Below are 21,031 nucleotides of genomic sequence, written 5' to 3' on the forward strand. Positions count from 1 at the left end.
TAAGAACAGCAGCGTGTGTGTGTGTGTGTGTGTGTGTGTGTGTGTGTGTGTGTATGTGTGTGTCCTGTAGTGTCTAGTAATGGCAGTTGGGCCCAACCCATCTGCCACAAAGAGCTGGATGGACTGCCAGGCACAGAGCAGCAAGCCCATTACTTCAAATAGAGCCACAGCTGTGGGATACAGCCCTCAGGAAACAGCTAAAATTAACAGCCAAGTGAAGAACAGTGGCTGTGCATTTTATGCCATTGTTGAACCAAATGGGAATCTAAATCCATGATCTGGGACTCTTCTGCCCTGAGCAGGACACCATCTCCATGTACTGTCAGCATCCTTCTGATTCCATCTGTACTTCTAGCTAGCACCTCAGTGTGCTGCTTAAACCTGGATGAGGGCATGCTTGATATTCGCAAGGGTGCAGCAGAGCCTTCAGCTGCAGGAAGCATATAGGCAGGCTTCATGTGCCACTTTGCAATTCAGGCAGTTCCCAAGCTTGTGTTCTTGCCTACCCTGAATATCCCTCTTGGTAGAAACTGGTGACATTTGAGTTCAGGGCCCTTGAAGGGTTTGTTTATATAGCATAGCACAAACTAGTTAACAAAGTATTGGCAAGGAAGTAGATTGACAAGCCTGCTTCAGCATAGACTATTTGAAATGAGCAATTCATTTTTTCTGCTTTAAGTGACTACAGTGCTGTTTTTGAAACAATTGCTTCTCCTGAGTAGATTCGTTATTTCTCTGCTACTTTCCTGTTTGCATCACCAAATCTGACTGCAAGAGCTCTTTTCCAGAGATTATTAAGAAGAAAAAATCTCAAATGGGTTCAAAATCAAATCCAGAGTTAGTGAAATGAGTTAATAAACATGTTGCTCAGGTTCTTACAGGACAGAAGGTAAAATCAACAGTGTTCTGCTGTGTGTCAGCCTTCATGATGTCTGCCTGTGAACATCCCCGAGCTAAGACTGCTGACTGCAGGAGAGTGGGTCCTGCAGAGTATTTTACCCAGCTACCCAAGGCAGATAGCTGGACTGATGAAAATGTGGGAGTAAGTCAGGACAGTATACAGTCAGTATACAGTCAGAGGAACATGGAAGAATTTACCTACCACACAGACTGTCAGACACCCATCAAAAAAGATGGGTCCTAGGAAGCACCTGTCCTGCTGTGTCTCTTTATGTCTCCTTTTTCTCTTGGCTTTGAGCTAATCTACAGGGTAGAACACAAAGTTAGTAGTCACAGGGCTCTTTGGCAAGCTAATGACACTGAATTTTTCATGGCACAAGGCAAAGGCAGGGATGAAAGTGAGCCTGCATGGAGCAGCAGGGTAGTGTTAGCTCAGTGGCACACCCACTGCGGACCACAGTCTCACCACCAAGGAAGCTGGTCCTGTTCCTTTTATTTTCACTAGAAAATGAACAAGACCAGTGCCAACATGGGCCCCATGTCTGTATACTTTCTATAACATTTAGTTTCCCAGAGTGGCCTGTTCAGGTCCCTGATATCTGATTCAGCCTGGTCTTCTGACTTCTTCCCTCGACCACTGGAATGGTGACAACTTGGGTGGGGACATTGACCATATTCCCTTATGATTGCTGTGCTTCTCACACAGGTGGGTCATACGCTCGAGCTCTGTTTATTAATGTGAGTAGCAAACTTCAACAGCAGTAGTACCAAAAGTTTGGGCTTAATGGACACCATCATCAGCATTCTGACTGAGAATTATTTTCCACTCAGAATTCTATTATCAAGTGAAATGAGTAACCTGAGTGCCAAGACAGAGAAAGACCTTTCCAGATATGCAAAGTCTAAAAGAAATTCACCCACATGGCTGTTCTTATAAACTGTTGCTTCAACAAATAATGGAGTAAACCAGTGGGAAAGAAATTACAGGTAAGAAGCAGAAATCCAAAGCTGGAGAGAAGGACTCGAGGTCCATGCAGGTGCTGTCTCCTGGAAAAATAAAGGCAACTGAATGACCCATTCCTGTAACCCCACCACTTAGGAGGCTGCAGCAGGAGGGAAGTTCAAGATGAACCTAAGTAACTTAATAAGACCCTGTCTCAAAAATAAAGGACTAGGGAATATAGATCAGTGCCTAGTACAAGGATCCAATCCCCAGTACACAGCGGGGGTGAGGAGGAGGAAGAAGGAAGAAACAGAATACCTGTTATCTGGTGTGCTAGCACATTTGGAAATGATGTATCAGCATTCATAGGAAGTCAGGCAGTTTTAGAATAAAGCCATAAAACTTCAGGTGAAAAAGAATGCATCTTATGAGGAAAAAAATGTATAGACCACTGCCTAGCTCAGCTAGTTCAATCTCCTAAGTAACTTCCAGTCCTTAAGTTGAAAACTTCAGCCTAGGAACCCATGAAAGATAGACTGTTTGCCTTGGATTTCCACCCCCACCTCCCAGGCCATGTGGTACTGAATGCTCTCATCCAGGCAGTGAAGCAGGAAAATGGAAAGCATATCATTGGCAACCCCGGAAATCTACAAAAACTTATATAAGTTAGGAAGATCACAGAACTCAGACTAATAGGTAAAAACCAATTGTACAAACTGGAGAGATGGCTCAGTGGTTAAGAGCACTGGCTGCTCTTCTAGAGGACCTGGGTTCAATTCTCAGTACCCACAGAGCATCTAACAACCATCTTTAACTGACAAAGGCATCTGACAGCTCCAGGGAATCTGACACCACCTTCTGGCTTCCTTGGCAAGACTTGAGTGTACTTAAATACTTGGAGGCAAAGCACTCATACACATAAAATAAAAATAAATAAATCACATTTTAAATTTAAAACAGTTATAGATCTATGCTAGCAATGAACAAGTGGAATTTGGAATATTTTTTTAAAGTACTATTTGTAATATTGCTGAGAAGCAACAGAACTGACAGTGAGCTAGAAGGATGATGATGAGTGTGGATTTTCTGTGTGCCAAAAGTTACAAAATAGGTTGTGGACACGTCCCTATAATTCCAATACTTGGGAGGTCGAGGCAGGAGTTCCAGGCCAACCAGGCTACATGAGATCCTGTCTTTAAAAACACTCCACTAATAAGACGTCTAAGACCAAAGTGGGATACATGCTGTCTACTAGGGAGTCGGGTGCTAGGAGGCCCACCCTCCACAGCTCATTGCTAGGGTCAGTGCAAGCTCATTCCAGATCCTATTTTTTGAAATATCAAAGTAATTCTAAAATATTTATGAAAAGATAAGAGGAGCCATTTTGAAGAACTAGCTGGAGGATTCATACCTCCTAACTTAAAGATTTACTACAAAGCCGCAGTCAGACTTAGTAGCACTGTGAGAATTCAGACCTGTAGTCACACACAGAGCAGACATATGTGCACAGGGTCAGCTGAATTTTTAAAAAAATGTAGAGGTGATGCATGGAGAAAGAACAGTCTTTTAAACAATGATGCTACTGCAACTGGAATTCAAAACACATCCCCTTGCACATGGTGGTGCATATCTGCAATCCCAGCACTTAGAAGCCAGAGGCAGGAGTATCAACCAGCCTGGGGCACATAGTGAGACCCTGTCTCAACAAACAAACACAAACTCACAGCTCCTGCTATATATTGTACACAAAAATTAAACCCAAAATGGACCATATACCTAAGCATAAAATATAAAATTTCTACTGGAAAATCTAGAAGACTTTTGCTTGTGTAGATTAGAGCCTTCAGATGTGATCAAAGGCATATGTATACTGGAAAAATAGGTAAATTGTACTTCGTCAAAGTTAAACCCTTTGGCCTGTGAAAGACTACTAAGGAAATGAAAAGACACTATCAGACTGGAAAATATTTGCAAACCACAAATCTGACAAAAGACTTTCAATTAGACTATATAATGAGCTGTATAAACTCAGATAAAGAAAAGCCAATTAAAGAGGGACAAAAGATTTCACCAGAGAAGACACTCAAATTACAAATACATGAGAAGATGCTCATGCTTATTAGGTACTAGAGATAAACGACCATGCAAGATCACACTTTATAGAGAAGAGAGGGGGAGGGGGAAGAAAGAGAGGGAGAGGGAACACACATATAGGTCGGCTGTACTTTCAAAAGGAAACCAGCGGGCAGGAACAAGTGCTGCCATGGCAGCAGAGCAACTGGACCCTCAGGCCCTGCATGTGGGGAAGGCAGGTGACATGACTGTTGGGAACAGTGCACTCTGATAAGAGGGATTTACCCAAATGCGAAGTAAATGTCCACAGACAGTGGACATTAGCTTGTGCCAGCTTTATTTGTAATAGCCCCCAAATGAACACAAATGTGCATCCACCAATGGGCTGTGAACGTACTCTGGCACACCCATATGATAGGATCAGTCAGTAGTGGAAAAGAACAAACTATTGATACAGTATCACAAATGTATCACAAACCTCCGATCTCCCTGAGCAGTAACACAGGTGCCAAAGCTGCAGTTTGGATGCCACCTGTGTGCCACTCTGGAGCACTAAGCTCAGCAGGCCTGGGAGGGCCCGTTAGGCCCAAGGAATCTCAGTGTTAGGGGGACCATTATGAATCTTCCTTTCATGAAAGGTGCTGCCTTGCATTGTCAATGCTCACAGAACTGCACTCTGGGAAGTAAGATCTCCTTGTCTTCAAACCCATTTCTGATGCTTTCTAAGAATCTACTCTCCAAATGGACTTTCCAGGTCAAAGAAGGCATGTTCTTTGACAGCTTTTGAAATATATTTGTGCAAAGTTTATGTGCTTGTGTACTTTACCCAGCATTCTAGACCTCACCTGGATCAGCCTGGGCTCTAAAATCTCAGCCTAGGACCCAGCTGACCCATGTGTGATGAGAAATGGATTGATTAGGGAAGCAACTCAGCAATTTCTAATAAATGTGAGAATGTGTCTGCCCTGTAAACCTGTAGCCTACTTCTAGAAACCCTAGAGAATCGCTAATGTATGGGCACAGGATACTTCCTGCAGCTTTCATTTGGTATTTGTTGTTTTGCTTTGGATAATTATGGATGATGCCACATGTATGAGGCTTAATGAAATGCACCAAATCCAAACTCAGTGTTTCTTACATACAGAGGAAGTGGGGCCTTAGTAATCATCTAATCCCCATATTCTTACGGACCTCCACAATCTCTCAGACTTCCCATGATTAACTGAGCTGCTTCCCTGGAGGCAGCCAATCTTGGTTTCCTGGGCCAGAAATAGCCCCATACAGTGTCTTTTCTTGGAGAGAAAGCTTGCTCATAGCACCAAACATGCACGTATTCTTTCTGCATTTCACACTTTATCTAAGCAGATAAGTAGGTAGAGGAAAGAAGAGGAACCAGCACACAGACAATACTTTCCAGACCCACAGTGATTGTAGTGACCAACAACTAACCTCCTGGGACTCCCAGGAGGTGCCTTGAGGGTCCATGACAATGCCTGTGCTTCTAGGTCTGCCATGTCCAGCTGAGTGACCGAGTCAAGATGAGGTATGGAAGGTGGGGCTAAGTAGCTACATTTGCTCCTCACCTAAGCAGCCAGGCCCAGTTAGCCACCAAAGTCCCATCTCTTCCTCCCTTCTCCCTCTCCTTCTCCTCTTCCTAGGCCTCTGGTGCTGACCAAGACAATTCCCTGTCTGTCTTCAGTGCATAAGGAAAAATCCTCCCAGTCCCCCAGGACCCTCCTTCCTGGTACCCTAGAATCCTCCTCTTGGTTCCCCAGGACCCTCTTGCTGGTCCTCCAGGACCCCCCTCTTGGTACCCCAAGACTTCTTCCTGGTTCTCCAGTATCCCTGAGTACCCCAGGGCCCTCTTCCTGGTCCCCCAGGATTTTCCTCCTCCTCACCCTCCAGGTCCCCATTCCTGTTACCCAGGATTATCTTCTTAGGAGTCACCACCCCATTGCTCCTCCGAGGCTCAAGAACAGACCCACCCACCTAGGCAGACTATACTGGGAGGAACTTAGCAGGAGCCTGTATAGCCAGGGTGTTTCCACTCTCACTCGTTGCCCTATACAATCCTGCCTACTGGCCTACCTGTGCTTCTGCCTACATATATCATCCCCCTTGCCCCTCTCTGGTCACTTCATATCTTGATATTTCCATTCCTAAATCCCAACTCCTTCCATTCACCTACATCTCTAGACTTTCTGTCACTATTAGCCAGAGTCCAGCTCCTGAGCACAAGCCAGCCCACAGTCCTCTAGGGCTCCCAGCTAGCCTGTGCTCCTGAAAAGAGTTCATCTCATGGATCCAGTAAGGAAGTGACTGGACTTATCCTTGTGTTTATCACCCTATCTAGGGTGTGGAGCTGAACAGGTCCCGAGAATGGACACATCTGTTCTCACTCATCCAGACATAGCTGGCCCCGCCCACCTGTATGCACACAGCTGTGATATCATTCACAAATTCACCTTCAGTGAGAAACTTGCCTGCCCTCCTTGGCCTTGGACCTGACATCACACAGATGTCACACACAACTGCCTCTGACCTAGCCATGACTCTCCTGGAAAGGAGCTAGCCTCTGCTGCAGACAAGAGAGTTCCAAAAGCAGGGAAGAGGTCAAGACTGTGGCCTAATGGCCACCATTGGTTCAGAGAAAGAGAAATCTAGAGTCTAGAGTCTCCTTTATTATTACATTTGCTACATGGAGTGAACACTGCTATGGTTTCTGGGGAGACAGGAGTATGGCAAGTCCTGGTACAGAGCTACCCATGGTGAGTCACCCACCTGTGCCCTGGGCATGCTTGCTGTTTCAGTGACTCCTTGGCTGTGTTGAGGATAGGATTCCTGAGAATGGTCTTCTAGCATGTTCCTGTAGACATAAACAAATTCTTTCTCCATTTCACACAAATATCACAGGGAATATAAAGTAATGAGAGTGAAAATTGGAGCTCTGTTGTACTACTAGGGCTAGAAGCCATGCTGACCTTAAATTGTGGTTACTCTCCCTCTATGAAAGTGTTGCCTAGCTCTCAAGGGCTTCCCAAAGATCCTTATGACCCCCATAGGATCCCAGTCGCCACCCTGACAAAGTGGAAAGGCAGAAGCTGTTGCAGGACCTGCTAGCTAGCCCCTGGCTAGCAACCCAGTTCAGATACTGGAAAAAGCCCTGAGCAGCTGGAAAACAGTAGCTCAGAACTAAGGGGCAGCTCATAGGTGCTACACAGTATGGAGCCTCTGTAGTAGGGACCCTGTCCAGCCCTCCAACCCTCAAGCTGCCACAGCTTATACTATACACAGGCATCTTACAGAGTAATCAGAACCTGAATGAGGAAAAGTACAAGCAAAAGCCAAATAAAATTACATGGTGAGAGGGAAGCTCTCCAGGGGCAGTTGAGGCTGAGTGCAGTCTTATTTCTGACCTGATTTTGGCCAAGTAGGACAGATGTGTCATATCATGATGAATCAGGGTCTGCCTTCTGGTTTGACAGTTCCAGAGTGATCTCTTAGACTAATGTCAGGCTTGAAAATGCCACCCTCCTTGGTTCTACCTGGTGGTTTCTAGCCACGGAGGCTGAGTTGGCTGTGCTTAGGCCCCAGGTATTAAGATCTGGGTCCTCCTTCAGTACCAGTCAATAGTGATTTGTGGAGACTCAGACAAAGAGATGGACAGGACACCTCTGTGGCATGTCCCTTAGAACTAATGACATCAAATGGCTTTCCATGTGTGTAGGAGCCATTTGTATACCTTTTTTTGATACTATTGTGAACAGAACTTCTAATTTTTCTTTTTTAAGATTTCTTTTTCCGTGTGATGAGTATTTTGCCTGCCTGTGTGCATGTACACTGTGAGCATGGTGGTACCTGTGGAGGCCAGGAGAAGATACCAGATCCCTTAGATTTGGAGTTATGGAATGTTATGAACCACCATGTGGGTGCTAGGAACTAAACCCCAGTCCAAACAGTGCTCTTAACTGCTGAGTCATCTCTCCAGTTCCTGGAATTTTAAAAATTCCACTTAAGAGTGTAAGCTCATAGAGATAAAATTGACTTTTGTATATTTATCTCATATCCTTCAATATTGTGAAATTCATTCCTCAGCTCTAATGTGGATTTTATGTTTTTTTAACGGCTTCCTTAGGCTTTTCTGTGTACAAGGTTATGTCAATGAACAGAGTTATTCCTTACTGTTAATTTTTTTTGCCTATTTGTCCTGACTTGAACCTTCAGAACTCCTTGGGTAGATATGACAAAGGCAGACTTCATAGATTTTTTTATGATGTTGATATGATAAATTATTAATATCAGGTGCTGTCAACTTTTCTATGAGAAAGCTCCATCATGATTTCGTTTTCTAATTATTTGGGGGGGGGGGCTTTTAGACAGGGTCTTCCTGTAGCCCCATATGGTCTGGAACTCACTATGTAGACCAGGCTGGCCTTGAGCTCACAGAGATCTGCCTGCCTCTGCCTCCTGAGTGCTGAGATTAAAGGCATGCCTGCCACACCTGGCTTTCGTTTTCTAATTATTACATTTATTTATTTATCTATTTATTTATTTGGGTGGTGTGCCATGGCACTCATATGGAGGTCAGAAGACAACTTGTAGGAGTCAGTTCTCTCTTCTACCATGTAGCTCTTGGGAATCAAAGTCAGGTCATCAGGCTTGGTGACAAGCATCTTTACCTCCTGAGCCATCTTGCAGGCTCTCTGTCATGGTTTCTAAGCCTTCTTGTCTGCTGCTGGATTCAGTTTGCTACTACTATAAGCTTTTGCTGCTGCTGTTTTCATTTTTGTTTGTTTCTGAAACAAGGTCTCATGTATTCCAGGCTGGCTTCAAACTCAATATATAGTTGAAGATGGTCTTGATCTCCTAATCCTCCTGCCTTTATTTCCCAAGTGCTGGAATTAAGAGGAATGCACTACCACATCTGGCCTTGGTTACAACTGGGTAGCTCTCTTAAGACAACACTGCCTTGGTTGTGTACCAAGGCCAGCAGAGTGAGTTAAGAAGTGTTCTCCTGGGGCTGGAGAGATGGCTCAGCAGTTAAGAACACTGACTGTTCTTGCAGAAGACCCGGGTTCAAATCCGAGCACCCACATGGCAGCTAACAACTGTCTGTAACTCTAGTCCCAGGGGATCCCACAGCCTCTTCTGACTTCTTGTGCATTTGCACCACACGGGTGCACTTAACTTACATGCAGGCAATACACACATACACGTAATAAAAAATAAAAAAGAATGTTCTCCCCACTCTTGTTTTGTCCTCATCAGTGAAGAGTTGGAGTTAACACTTTCAACATCATAGAACTCAACACTGAGGCCATCTGTGAGGACAGCCTTCTGATTGCTCAGTCTCCCTGCTGGCTTTAGATCTATTCAGATGGCTTTTTCTTCTCAAGCCATGTCTGTGGTTTACCATTCTAGAATTCATCCATTGCATCTAACTTAGAGAACCTGCAGACACTTGTTCGTGGTGTGGCCTATGTCTTTTTCCTCCTTGGTGTCAGTAGCGGTGACCCGGCTGCATTTCTAGTTCTAGTAATGTGAGATGTGTCCATGTCAATCTTTTCAAAAACTAACTCTTCATTTCTGAGGTCTGTTCTGTTTTTCCCATTCCTGCTCCAATCTCTATTGCCACTTTCTTTCTGTGCAATGTAGCTTTTATTTCTTCTTTTTCCAGTTGTCTGAAGGTAGAATGTTAGGTTATTCATGTCAGAACTTTCTTTTTTGTAGGCATCTCACCCATTATGTCAGAGGTGTTCAGGAGTCAGTGGTTCCAGGTTTTAAATGGCTTTCCAGTTTCCTGACTCAACCTGCTTATAACCCCTCATATCAGAAATGATGTCAAAATAAGTTATTTTTTAAAGGCAGGGAGGGGCCTGGGCCCTTTCAAGCAAATTCTCCCTTTCTCCACTCCTGCACTCCAGTATTTCCCCTAACATCCCTGCCTGATTTCTTCGTGCCCCAGGCCACCGTCCGTTCCCCCAACCGGGTGTCCCTCTCCTCCGTAGGGCGAGTGCTCCGCAAAGTGCCGCAACCTGTTCGTGCTGGAGACGGTATGCGTGGCCTGGTTCTCCTTCGAGTTCCTACTGCGCTCCCTACAGGCCGAGAGCAAGTGCGCCTTCCTGCGGACGCCGCTTGCCATCATCGACATCTTGGCCATCCTGCCCTTCTACGTGTCGCTGCTTGCGGGCCTGGCGGCCGGTCCCACGGGCAGCAAGATGCTGGAACGCGCGGGGTTGGTGCTGCGGCTGCTGCGTGCGCTCCGCGTGCTCTACGTAATGCGCCTGGCCCGCCACTCGCTGGGGCTGCGCTCGCTGGGCCTCACCGTGCGTAGGTGCGCGCGCGAATTCGGACTGCTCCTGCTCTTCCTCTGCGTAGCCATGGCGCTCTTCGCGCCGCTTGTGCACCTGGCTGAGCGCGAGCTGGGTGCTCGCCGCGACTTCTCCAGCGTGCCGGCCAGCTACTGGTGGGCGGTCATCTCCATGACCACCGTGGGCTATGGCGACATGGTGCCGCGCAGCCTTCCGGGCCAGGTGGTGGCGCTGAGCAGCATCCTCAGCGGCATCCTACTGATGGCCTTCCCAGTTACCTCCATCTTCCACACCTTCTCGCGCTCCTACTCGGAACTCAAGGAGCAGCAGCAGCGCGCGGCCAGCCCTGAGCCGGCCCTACGCGAAGACAGCACGCACGAGGACAGCACGCGCTCGGCCAGCGCCACTGACGACAGCTCGCAGGACCCCGAGAGCATGGCCCCGGCTGGGAGCTCGCCCAGCATGGTGGAACCCTGAGCCAGGTGCTCTGCTGAGAGTTTCTGTGGGTCAAAGCCTAGGAGGACGGTGAGCGTCCACTGACACTGGAGTTGCAAACTTGGTCCAGCACTTGTCACTGCAGTCTGGCTATCCAAGCAACCCCAAGTTTTCATAGCCTGGAAGATAAAATAGTCTGGGCTTTCCCCTCCCCTTTATTTTCCCCTCTAGTTTTAAATTTTCTATGATTAACTAAAAATAAATTGAGTCCCAGAAACGCCAAGTCAAGTGCCAGCTACCCTGGACTGATTTCTGTCTTTCCCTGCTTCTAACTCAGGGCAGTCCTAGGAAGCAAGGCATGGCGTCCCTTCTTGCCCACCCTGTGACCTTTAGTGGGCAGTCTTCAGCTAGCACAGGGCTCTGTCAGCGTCCACATTACCTGCTAAAAGTCTGGGCAGAGGTTTGACAGGACACTCAGCCTCCTAATTCTGCCTAACTATCCTTTGCAGGCAGAGGGTAAAGCTCTCCGCTTTGAATTCTGACCTCAGTTCCCTGACACCAGCTCCTCAGAGACAAGGGTCTCTTGCTCTTTCATTTCCTTGATAAGGTGGCAAGTTTCCCTCAAGTTTGCATGGCAACATTTTCATCTTTTCCCTGCCCTCTCACCTGATCTGTAGGAAGGTTGCCTGTCCTCAGGGGACTTTTCTCTGAAATACAGCTCAAGTGAAGGGGAAAAAAGGTTGCCTGTCCTCTTGGGACTTTTCTCTGAAACATAGCTCAAGGGTAGGAAAAAGAAAAACAAAAAAAAAACTCTGTGAAAGGCCTGGTGGAGTGGGGTGGTGTTTTGGGAAGACTGGCTAGGACACATCCAGGAGGCCCCCCTGCAGGGTTCCTTCAGCAGGAGCAGGAGCTTCTCAGTCAGGGCAAATGGAATGGAACTTCCCAAACCATGTTCCTTTGCCCTTGTTCAACAAGCCCACAGGTGTGGTTGCACCAGTTTATAATCCCAGCATTTGGGAGGTGGAGGCAGGAGGATCAGAAGTTCAATGAGTCAGGACACCACACCACCCTAAGACAGTCATAGACCTCAACATCCAGAGGGAAGGTCCACTATCTTAGGCCACCATCCCTGCCCACTAGGGCCCCCATGTGAGGTGCGTGCCCACTTGGGACCCTTGTACCACAGACTTTGAAAGATTCTATACCAGCCCAATAAAAAGTGCCAGTCCCTCCTCACAGCAGTGGGCTGAGCTCCTCATTCAAGTGTCACCTATGATCTGAAGGGTCCACCCTAAGCTTGGGACTCCTGGGACTAGAAAGGGGGTTTCCTGTGACTTGAGGTGTTGGCAGATACACACAGCAGGAACAACCAGAGCACCCCTACCTCTGACCTTGCCAGCATCCTTGTTGGTTTTACAAACTGCCCTATCCAGCAGTGCACAGTATTTATACATCTGTCAATGCAGTAAGCCCTCAAATGGGTGATCTCAAGGTGTCAGACTGAGAACTGATTCCAGGGCTGGAATGGCTTTGGATGCCCAGTGTGTCTGGGCTCTGGGAGCTTGGGGGTGTCATGGAGTGGTTGGTATGCACACAAATGGGTTCCACCTTTGTGTCTTCCTGTCAGTGCAGAGGGTATGAGACAAGGGCTCTGACAGCATTCTTCCAAGGCCAAGCAAGGTGGAGGCCAGTGAACCTCACAGGAGAATCATTTCCCACCTCTCTTCAGAGCACCTAATCTTCTCTGGGATTTTTGCAAAAGCTCCTTGGAGCAAAAAAGGTGCTCTGCTTTGAGATGGGGAAACAGCTGCCCAAGATGGCAGCCTGGCTGAAACCTGAAATGTGGGGTGGGATTTGCTCTGGCCGTCCTCTGGCTCTGGCCTTCCATGGAGCAAAGCCCCCCTTTCCCTATCAGACTTACATCCTCCAAGGTCGATGCTGGCAGTGTGTTTTAAGACATGGTGAAGGAATAGGGGAAAATGCAGGGACCAAGAAGTTCCATCTGAGAACCAGAGCTTTCTCCAAAATGGGGGTGGAGCTAGAAGTACCTGAAGGTACCTTGAGCTCTGGCCTGCTCTCCAACATGTGTACAACATGAGTGGACCCTGGGCACACACTAAAGGTGGGTGTGGAACGTGCAAAGTGGATTACCCTTCACACAGTGACAGCCTTGGGCTTGCTGAGGCCCCAGCATGATTCTGGTACCAGCAGGCAAAGAGATCCAGCCAAAGGGAAGCCTCCTGCATTAGGTCTTCATTCAAGATGGATCCTTTCTCCAGTGACAGGATGGCTCCTGCTGTAAGTGGCACTGACTTCCTTAATGAAGATCGCAGAAGTAAACTCCAGGTTGCTGTCCCTTGGAGGGCAGGTAAGCCATGGAGAGTGAGCAGGGATCCACAGTCATTCTGGCCATTGCCCAGCACTCCCAAAAATGTATCCTGGGGCACCAGAGGCCACCCTGTGTCACCATATGGTGGGGGGAGGGGGGAGAGAGTGACAGCCAGCTCTGTTGAGAATGGTGGACAGGGAACAACACATTCCTGTTTAGCCACTAGACCACTTGCTCTGGGTTCTTCTTCCTCTAGAGACCAAGTGGACTGTCTTCTAAACAGCTTCCAGGAAGGATGCAGGGCTGGACGTGCTATGGCTTTAGCTTCCTGTTTGATTTCAGGGGACATGAACTGTCCAGATTCCCACCAGCCCTCTGGACACAGATGAAGTCCACACTGGAAACACCTGCCAAGATACCACAGCACACTAGCTGCTTCCTCGGTGCCTCTGTTGCTTAAAGTGAGCACAGTCAACAATGACTGAGCTGAGAAAGCAGCTCGTTCACATCCCAAGTACTGTAATGACCCCTGCAGCCTACCAACACTCTGCCAGGCTAGAGAACAAAAGCCAGTATGCCAGTGAGCCCAGGCAGAGCTTCACTCCTATGCTTTTACTTCCTTACTGTTCGTTAAATAGTTGGCCTAGAATGATCCCCCAAATCTTCTGGCTCAATATATTGTAAAAGCATGATTCATCACTACTGTAGGGCTCTGGCTCACCAGGAGCCTTCTGTCAGCCTCTCACAGAGGGCAATTTGAGTCCCTCTATCACAGGAGTCCACATCCTCAAGTGCTAGGCAGATGCCTTCATCCACCCAGACCTGGGCCAGGTCCTGAGTACCACATGATCCTTTTAACCCAATGCTATCCTGCAACCCCTACCTGAACCTGTATCAGCCTCCACTTCCCAAACGAGTGCCATATACCTTCTTCCCAAACCTTCAACACCCATCTTCCCCACCCCACCACCGCCATATACCTTCTTCCCAAACCTTCAACACCCATCTTCCCCACCCCACCACCGCCATATACCTTCTTCCCAAACCTTCAACACCCATCTTCCCCACCCCACCACCCAAAACCTGCTCAACCTTTTTCCTCCACCTTACCCCTCCCTTGCCCTGTCCACCTGGATCCTCCCCACTGGACCCACATGCTGTTTATTGACTTAAAGACACTACATGGAGCATATTCATTCAGCAATCATTGAGCCTGCAATCAATGATGTTTTATTTTTGTCTTTTACCACTACAGACACCTCCCTTCATTTTTAAAAAATAAACATCTTAAAAGCATCTTATAGGCCAGAGAGTAAGCAAGAATCTCACTCACACACTTAAAATCTCCGAGGAAAGCTTGAGGATGCCACAGCATGAACTCTTCAACCATCTGGTGAGCCACCATGACTGTTAGAACTATTGTGCTGACTGTGGATGGCAGCATTGTGTATGCAAGAAGCCCTTCTGCCCAGCAGAGGGAAGATACTGCCATGTGGAAGCTACATGGAAGCATCTGGAACACTCTGGGTCTCAGGAGTCAGCCAGGTCAGCACAGGGCTGCCAAGAATGACATGACCTCATAATGAGCTGAGAGAAGAGCAAAATACAGTGACCAGTATTAGGTCAGCGGTTCCCACCTTCACCAGGTACAGAAGACACAGCTGTGGCACATGGGTGGGATGGAGCAGAGGATGAGGACAGACCAGCAGCCAGGACTGCACACTGTCTATAGAGCCATAGGCTCTGCTGGGGAATAAGAGACTCACCGAGGGAAGCTGACCGAGAGGGACTCGGGTTGCTGAGCCTGCATTCTTGCTCAGTGGCATGAACCTATTTCAGGGTCGGGCCAGTGTTTTCTGAAGGAGGCAGGGAAAGACACCTGCCTTTTTCATCACCTTGAAAGTACCACAGAGCCATCCCTAGCCCCACTGTCCCTGAGTGCCCCACCTGGAGGCTGATTGGGAACCTAGCATTCAACTCCATTTTTGCCCACATCTGGACTGTTCATCTGTGGGGTGTGCAGGGCCAGCCAGCCTCCCTAATGCAGGGGCATAGGTGGGCACTGTGCCCAAGGCTGTTAGTCACATGTCCTTGTCCTTCCTTGGATGCCTCAGAGAGCCTTGGCACTAGCAGGGTGCACTGCATGGGGCACTGGCTTCTGGGGGTGGCGAGCAAAGGCATAAGCCTGCCCCAGGATGGCCAGGTCCACCAACACCTGCAGGAGGCCACAGACCGAGAACTGCAGGGGTGCACCATTCAGCAAGAAGTAGGCTGTCTTGAAGGTGTCACCACTTGTCCACATGAGCACCATCTTGAGGCTGTAAGGACACAAAGGGATAGTCAGCAGTGACCTGAGGACAGGGACACACACAGGTTAGTAGTATGGCACAAAAGGTAAGGAGACACATTAGAATATGAGTGCCACAGCAGGAGGGGGAAGACTCTGACCCAGACCCATGCAGCCTACCACACCTTTGATCCCAGAGAGGAGAGGACAGTCCACCTCACACCAGGACCCAGGAGCTCTGACCCTCATGGGTTAGTAGTGTGGCCTGAGAATGGCCTGTGCACAGAGAGCCATGAAAGCAGTTTTACAAGAAGGTTAAAGACTCAAGGTTGGTCATCCTGACCCAGGTGCTCTGTCTCCTACTGGATACTGAGGACTCTAGTGGGAGGCCAATGGAGAAAGCAGAGGCAGCACACAGAGCACAAAGCAGCTGCCCTGGGGCCTCCTCCTGAGTAATATTTCCATGAGAGAAACAGAATCAACTGCCACCTATTGCCCCACACATCCCTTACAGGCCATGACCATTTTCCTGCACATAAGGTATAAATAAGCTCCACTTCAATGGCAGGCTGAACCTGTAACACTAACTAAACTACATGCAGCACTTCTGTAGCTGAAGACCCTAGACAGACAGATGCTCCTCAGAGCTGCAAGGGCCCCCAATACACAATGCAGAGGAGACATTCCACAACCAAAGACAACCACCTCCCTTGGCTAGCTCACTACAGTATCCCAGCCTGCAGTCCTCCTCTGGGGCCACCAGCTTACCCCTTCCTCCTGAAATAGTCATCTCTTTTAGCCAATCCCAGTGTTGTGGGTTCAGATGCCCCAGAAGAAAAAAGGCAGTACACCCTAACCTCACACAATCCTACATCTACAAATAGAGTGTTATGGGAGGAGGTCACAGCCCTGGGCCTTGCTAGAGATAGGAACCAGGTTGTCCTCTGAGGAAACCCCTGCTCTGGCGAACTGGGGAGTTTGGCAGACCACTCAGTGCTTGTGTTAGACACAGTATTAGTTACTTTCCTCATTGCAGTGACAAAATACTGACCAAAGCAACTTAGGGGAAGAAGAAGGGTTTCTTGTGGCTGATCATTCGAGGGTAGAGTGCAGAGGGCATGGAAGCAAGAGAGAGGCAGCTGGTCACTGTCTGCATCCACATTCAGGAAGCAAGAGAGATAAGTGCTTATACTCAGCTTGCTGGTTCCTTTTATTCAGTCCAAGATTCTAGCCCATGGAGTGGTACCACCCACAGTTAGGGTGCATCTCTCACCTCAATGAACTAATCTAGAAACTCCCTTACAGATATACCAAGAAGTTTTTTATTCTAGATCCTGTCAAGGTGATTGTATCAACCATCACAGCCAGTGTTCTGGAAATCTGAACACAAAGCACTTGCTCTCCTAATTCTACACTCCAGCTCTGAGTCCGAAGTTGGTACACATGCCACGAGCCCTGGGCAGTACAGCACCAACCAAGCTTTTTCTAGTTAGTTTTCTTTTAAATTTAAGAGAAATGTTTTGTGACTATATTTGAACTATAACTTAAACCACAGTTAATCCGTCACTTAATTTTAATGTCCCCATATTCTAAAACTTTACTGGAGCCAGGCATGATAGCAAACACCTGTAATCCCAGTACTTGGGAGGTGGAGGCCAGAGAATATGGAGTTCCAGGCTAGCCTCAACTACACAAGACATTGTCTAAAAATAAGAAGAAAACTTACCGAAAAGCCAAATTATGAGAAGATCCCACATGGACCACACACATGCACACTACAGATGACAAACCCTAGAAGGATATACAGATGTGCAACCATGTGGTGCTAACTATTGACTAGTGTTTCACACATGGTTGGGCATGTCTGCAGCTTGTAGGGGCTGGAGCCAGTCTGCAGTGCTTAACACATCTAGTGTCAGAAGCCCCAGATTAGGCGTCTCAGACAGATGACGATGTTCCTCACAAATCCACAACATACTTACTGGAAATAAGAGACTGGAACCAGGTGCTGCTGAAAACCAGCAGAGAATGAGAAGGCCAACCTGCCCCTCTGAGTCAAAGATACATGCAGATGAATGCTGAGCATTTGCTGGGACAAAACATACAGAGGTGACCATGTGACCTAGTAAGGCAGAGAGCTTAAATAATTCATCAAATGTCATACCCTAAGTGGGTGTGGGATTCCTTGGGCTTGATTCCAAAGTCTGGAAGAGAGGTCCAAGGCATAGGTTGTATAGCTGCAGCCCTGAGCCCCAGACCACCTGTCCCTGCTCAGGCCACCTGCCCAACACCCTCACTTTAACATCTCTGTGGCGCTACATGCACAGTTGTGTCACAACAGCAAGTAGAGACGTGGAGTAATCACTGGAACATTGCACTGGTGCCAGGGGACATTCTTAGTGCCTGAGTTCCTCCTTCAGCTTGCCTTTACACTTCAGGAAAGATGGCTCATTGGTAACCAGCATTCTCCAGTTCATGGGACAGGAATCTGATGATGCTGAGGCTATGGTACCATCTGAATGACTCGGGGCCAGCAGGTGAAAAGCAGCAGCAGGTTAGGTTCTGGGGGCATGATCACACATTTGAAGCTGCAGGGCTGCCTTATACAGGGCAAGCACATGGGTCAATTCCCTCACCACTGGCACTATTAGTGCATTATCTGCTCTGAGGCAATAAATGCCAGTTCTTCACTCTGGCCTTTCCTCAATGCTTTACCTCAACACCATCTTTATGAGCAAAGAATGAGCACTGCCCCTGTAATTCCAGTACTTGGGAGGCTGAGGCAGGAGGATCAAGAGTTTAGTGGCAGCCTAGGGAAGGTTGGGGGCGGGTAGGGGAGATGTAGCACATCCCAAGAAGTCCCTCCCTCTTCCTTGGATGGAGGCAACAGCTGGTCTAGGTTCTAACCAAGAGATAGATACCCACAGTACAAGGACATCCATTCTCCTAGGCAGTGAGCCTTGCAACAGAACCAAGTATGGGTAGAGAATGGACTTTAATTCCAAGAGCTTTTCTACTTCTAGATCCATATGGTAGCTAGTGGACTAGGCATGGCTACAATTCCCTCCCTCTCCTCCCTCTGCTGACTGCTGTCTCCTGTTCAATGGGCCTCTTGGCCTGACCCCCTCCTGCCCTGTTTTAATCCAGGCTCCCATTACCTCATTCTTGGCTCCAGCATTTTTCCTCGGCTGCTAGATCACTATTCCTAAAATACCTCTCACCTCATCCTTGCCCTGGGCAGTAGACAGGAATGCCTCTCCCCAGCACCCAGGACAGTAGAGACAACTGTTGCACCTGCTCAGCCTGCCTTCCAACCTCAGCCCATAGGCATGCTGACCATGCTGACTTCAGCCCAGGACCAAGTCACCACCACCACTACCTACGAAACTCCCCCAAGACTAAAACCCATCCAAAGCAAGTCCACTGATATGTAACCTTGGTATAGGCGGAGTTCTCTTAGATGAGGCATCAAAAGTACACAAACAATAAAAGAAAAAACAGATACACTAGATATCATCACAAGTTGAAAGTATTTTGTTTGTGATAGGGTCTCATGTATCCTAGACTGGCCTCAAACTCCCTATGACCTTGAACTTATGACCCTCCTGTTTTTACCTCCTAAATGCTGAGATTACAGATGTGTGCTACCATGCCTCATCTGAAGGTCAAACCTCCTTTGTGCATGCCAGGAAGCCCTCTACCAACTGAGATATATCCCCAGTTACTAAAGTTGAAAGTTTTGTGTTGTAATGGACACCACTGAAAGAGAAGGTAAGCCACAGGATGTGAAATGTAAGAAATATTTGTAAATCATACATTTGATATGATTCTAGTATCCAGAACAGATTTTTCAAAAATTGTTACAGTTCAGAAATAAAACACTATAAATGACCAATTTTAAAATGGCCAGAGATCCTGAAGAGATGCTTCTTTGAAGAAGACATAACCAGGGCCACATGAGATGTCCAATGTCATTAGTTGTCAGTGAAATACAAACCAAACCACAAGACAGCACTTTATACCCACAAGGATACTGGAACAAAAGAACAAACAGCAAGAACTATGGGAAAATCAGGACCCTGCTCAGCTAGTGGAATGTGAAATAGTGCCTCCCTGGAATACAAGCTGTCTGTTTACAGAGGATCACATGACCTAGCCATTCCATATCTACACACCTCCCCATAGAAGAAAAATATAAGTGTACAGAAGAATTGGTACATGAAGTTCAGACAGAATGATTCACGATGTCCATCAACTGAAGAATAAGCAAACATATAATGAAGTGTTTAAAGGAATGAAGCTTAAGGCCATACACAGAAGGCCACATACTATGTGATTCCACAAATGTGTAATGTCCAGAACAGGCAAATCAGGAAAGACAACAGGTGAGTGAGATGGAGGAGTCTGGGGTGGATGGGTGTGGCTGCTAATGAGTTCAAGTTTCTAAACCTTTAGGATGAGACTGTCCTAAAATTAGACCATGATGCCAGCTACATAAGCCTATGTATGCATCACTAGGTACTCTAAGCAGGTGATATGTGGTGTGTGAATTATATCTCAATAGGTTATTTTTTCTAAATGCTGCAACTCTATTCTAGGCTGCCTGTTCCAGTGGGTAGGAATCTGGCCTTTGTGTGGTGGGCACTGTGAGCAGCACTTCTCACAGACCTATAATACTGTTGTGCAAACAGCACAGATTGTGGGGACCTGGCAGTGACAAAGACATGGCCCAGAGGAAGCATGCTCCCATTTTCAAAAGGCTACAAATTCAAGGGGCCTGCTCAGGGGACCAAAGCTATGCCTGTGTGATCATAGGTTACACAAAGCCTGACTTCTGGGAGTAGCCTGTTATGGGTCCAGAGCCCGAAGCCCCAACTGGATCCAGCAGAGTGGCCTGGTGGCCCTGAGAAAACAAACAGACATGGTACAGAGATTTGTACCTCTGCCACCTTCATAATGGCCAAGCCTGCCTGCTCCTTCTCATCCTGCCCTCACATGGCCTCCACAGTCACTTAACCAGGGCCTGACCCTAAGTGTATACCCCAGATTCTGCAGGCTCTGCACTGCTTTTCCCTCCCCATTCTGCACTTCCAGTTCTGTTCCTCACTGTTGATGGCACCTAATACTTGGCTCCCTCTTATCTTTTACACCCACCCCCGCTCTCCAGTAATTACTTGTTAGGGAACAGTCTTCAAATCCAGTAAAACCTAGGGGAAGAAGAATGCAAATGCCCCCACAGAATATGCCTTTCAGAGGTTTGCTGCATTAATTAGTAAAGTTATTTCAAAAGTGTCATTTATCACTGGCTCCAAAACCATGGTCCATTAATATTTTTCAAGAGGAAAATTATTATTTAAAAATACCTCTAGTAGGGGGGGGTTAAAAAAAATACCTCTAGTACTAGTAGTAGGTTCAAGGTAGAAAAATAGGTGTGCATGCATGTGAGGTGGGTGCGTGCATGTGTATAATATGTGTGTACACCTACCTATATATATGTATACAATGAGGCAAGACTTTCCAGGAAATCTGCTATGGGGCTACTAGAATTAGTCATATAGGAAAGGAACTCAAGTCCTTACTATTCCTGACCACCCACCTCCCACACACCTAGCCCTAGGGACTTCTGTTTAAGGTACATCTGAGGTGCCAGTATCAATTCCTTCCATCAGGGTACAATGGTGTAAGCAGGTCCTTAAAGAAAAGAGAAAAAGCCTTCATAGTCATGCATGCTATCACCTGCCACTAGCCTCTGC

General features: G+C 47.4%; 2 protein-coding genes across 3 annotated transcripts in view; one reads left to right on the plus strand and one right to left on the minus strand.

Moving 5' to 3' along the window:
* The window catches only part of Kcng2 (potassium voltage-gated channel modifier subfamily G member 2), a 59,446-nt gene extending 47,557 nt beyond the window's left edge, over window positions 1–11,889 (plus strand). For both annotated transcript variants that reach the window (XM_029554817.1, XM_008850690.2), the window contains one exon: window positions 9,925–11,889. In XM_029554817.1, the coding sequence (XP_029410677.1) occupies window positions 9,925–10,704 (780 nt within the window). In that variant the 3' untranslated portion in view covers window positions 10,705–11,889. The remainder of the gene's footprint in view (window positions 1–9,924) is intronic.
* A 2,294-nt stretch (window positions 11,890–14,183) lies between these two features.
* The window catches only part of Slc66a2 (solute carrier family 66 member 2), a gene marked incomplete in the record, with an annotated part of 33,155 nt that continues 26,307 nt past the window's right edge, over window positions 14,184–21,031 (minus strand). The window contains 1 exon segment of the mRNA XM_029554818.1: window positions 14,184–15,309. Within this exon segment, the coding sequence (XP_029410678.1) occupies window positions 15,102–15,309 (208 nt within the window).

The sequence above is a fragment of the Nannospalax galili genome, unplaced genomic scaffold (genome assembly GCF_000622305.1).
Source record: "Nannospalax galili isolate Female #2095 unplaced genomic scaffold, S.galili_v1.0 scaffold243, whole genome shotgun sequence".
NCBI lineage: Eukaryota > Metazoa > Chordata > Mammalia > Rodentia > Spalacidae > Nannospalax > Nannospalax galili.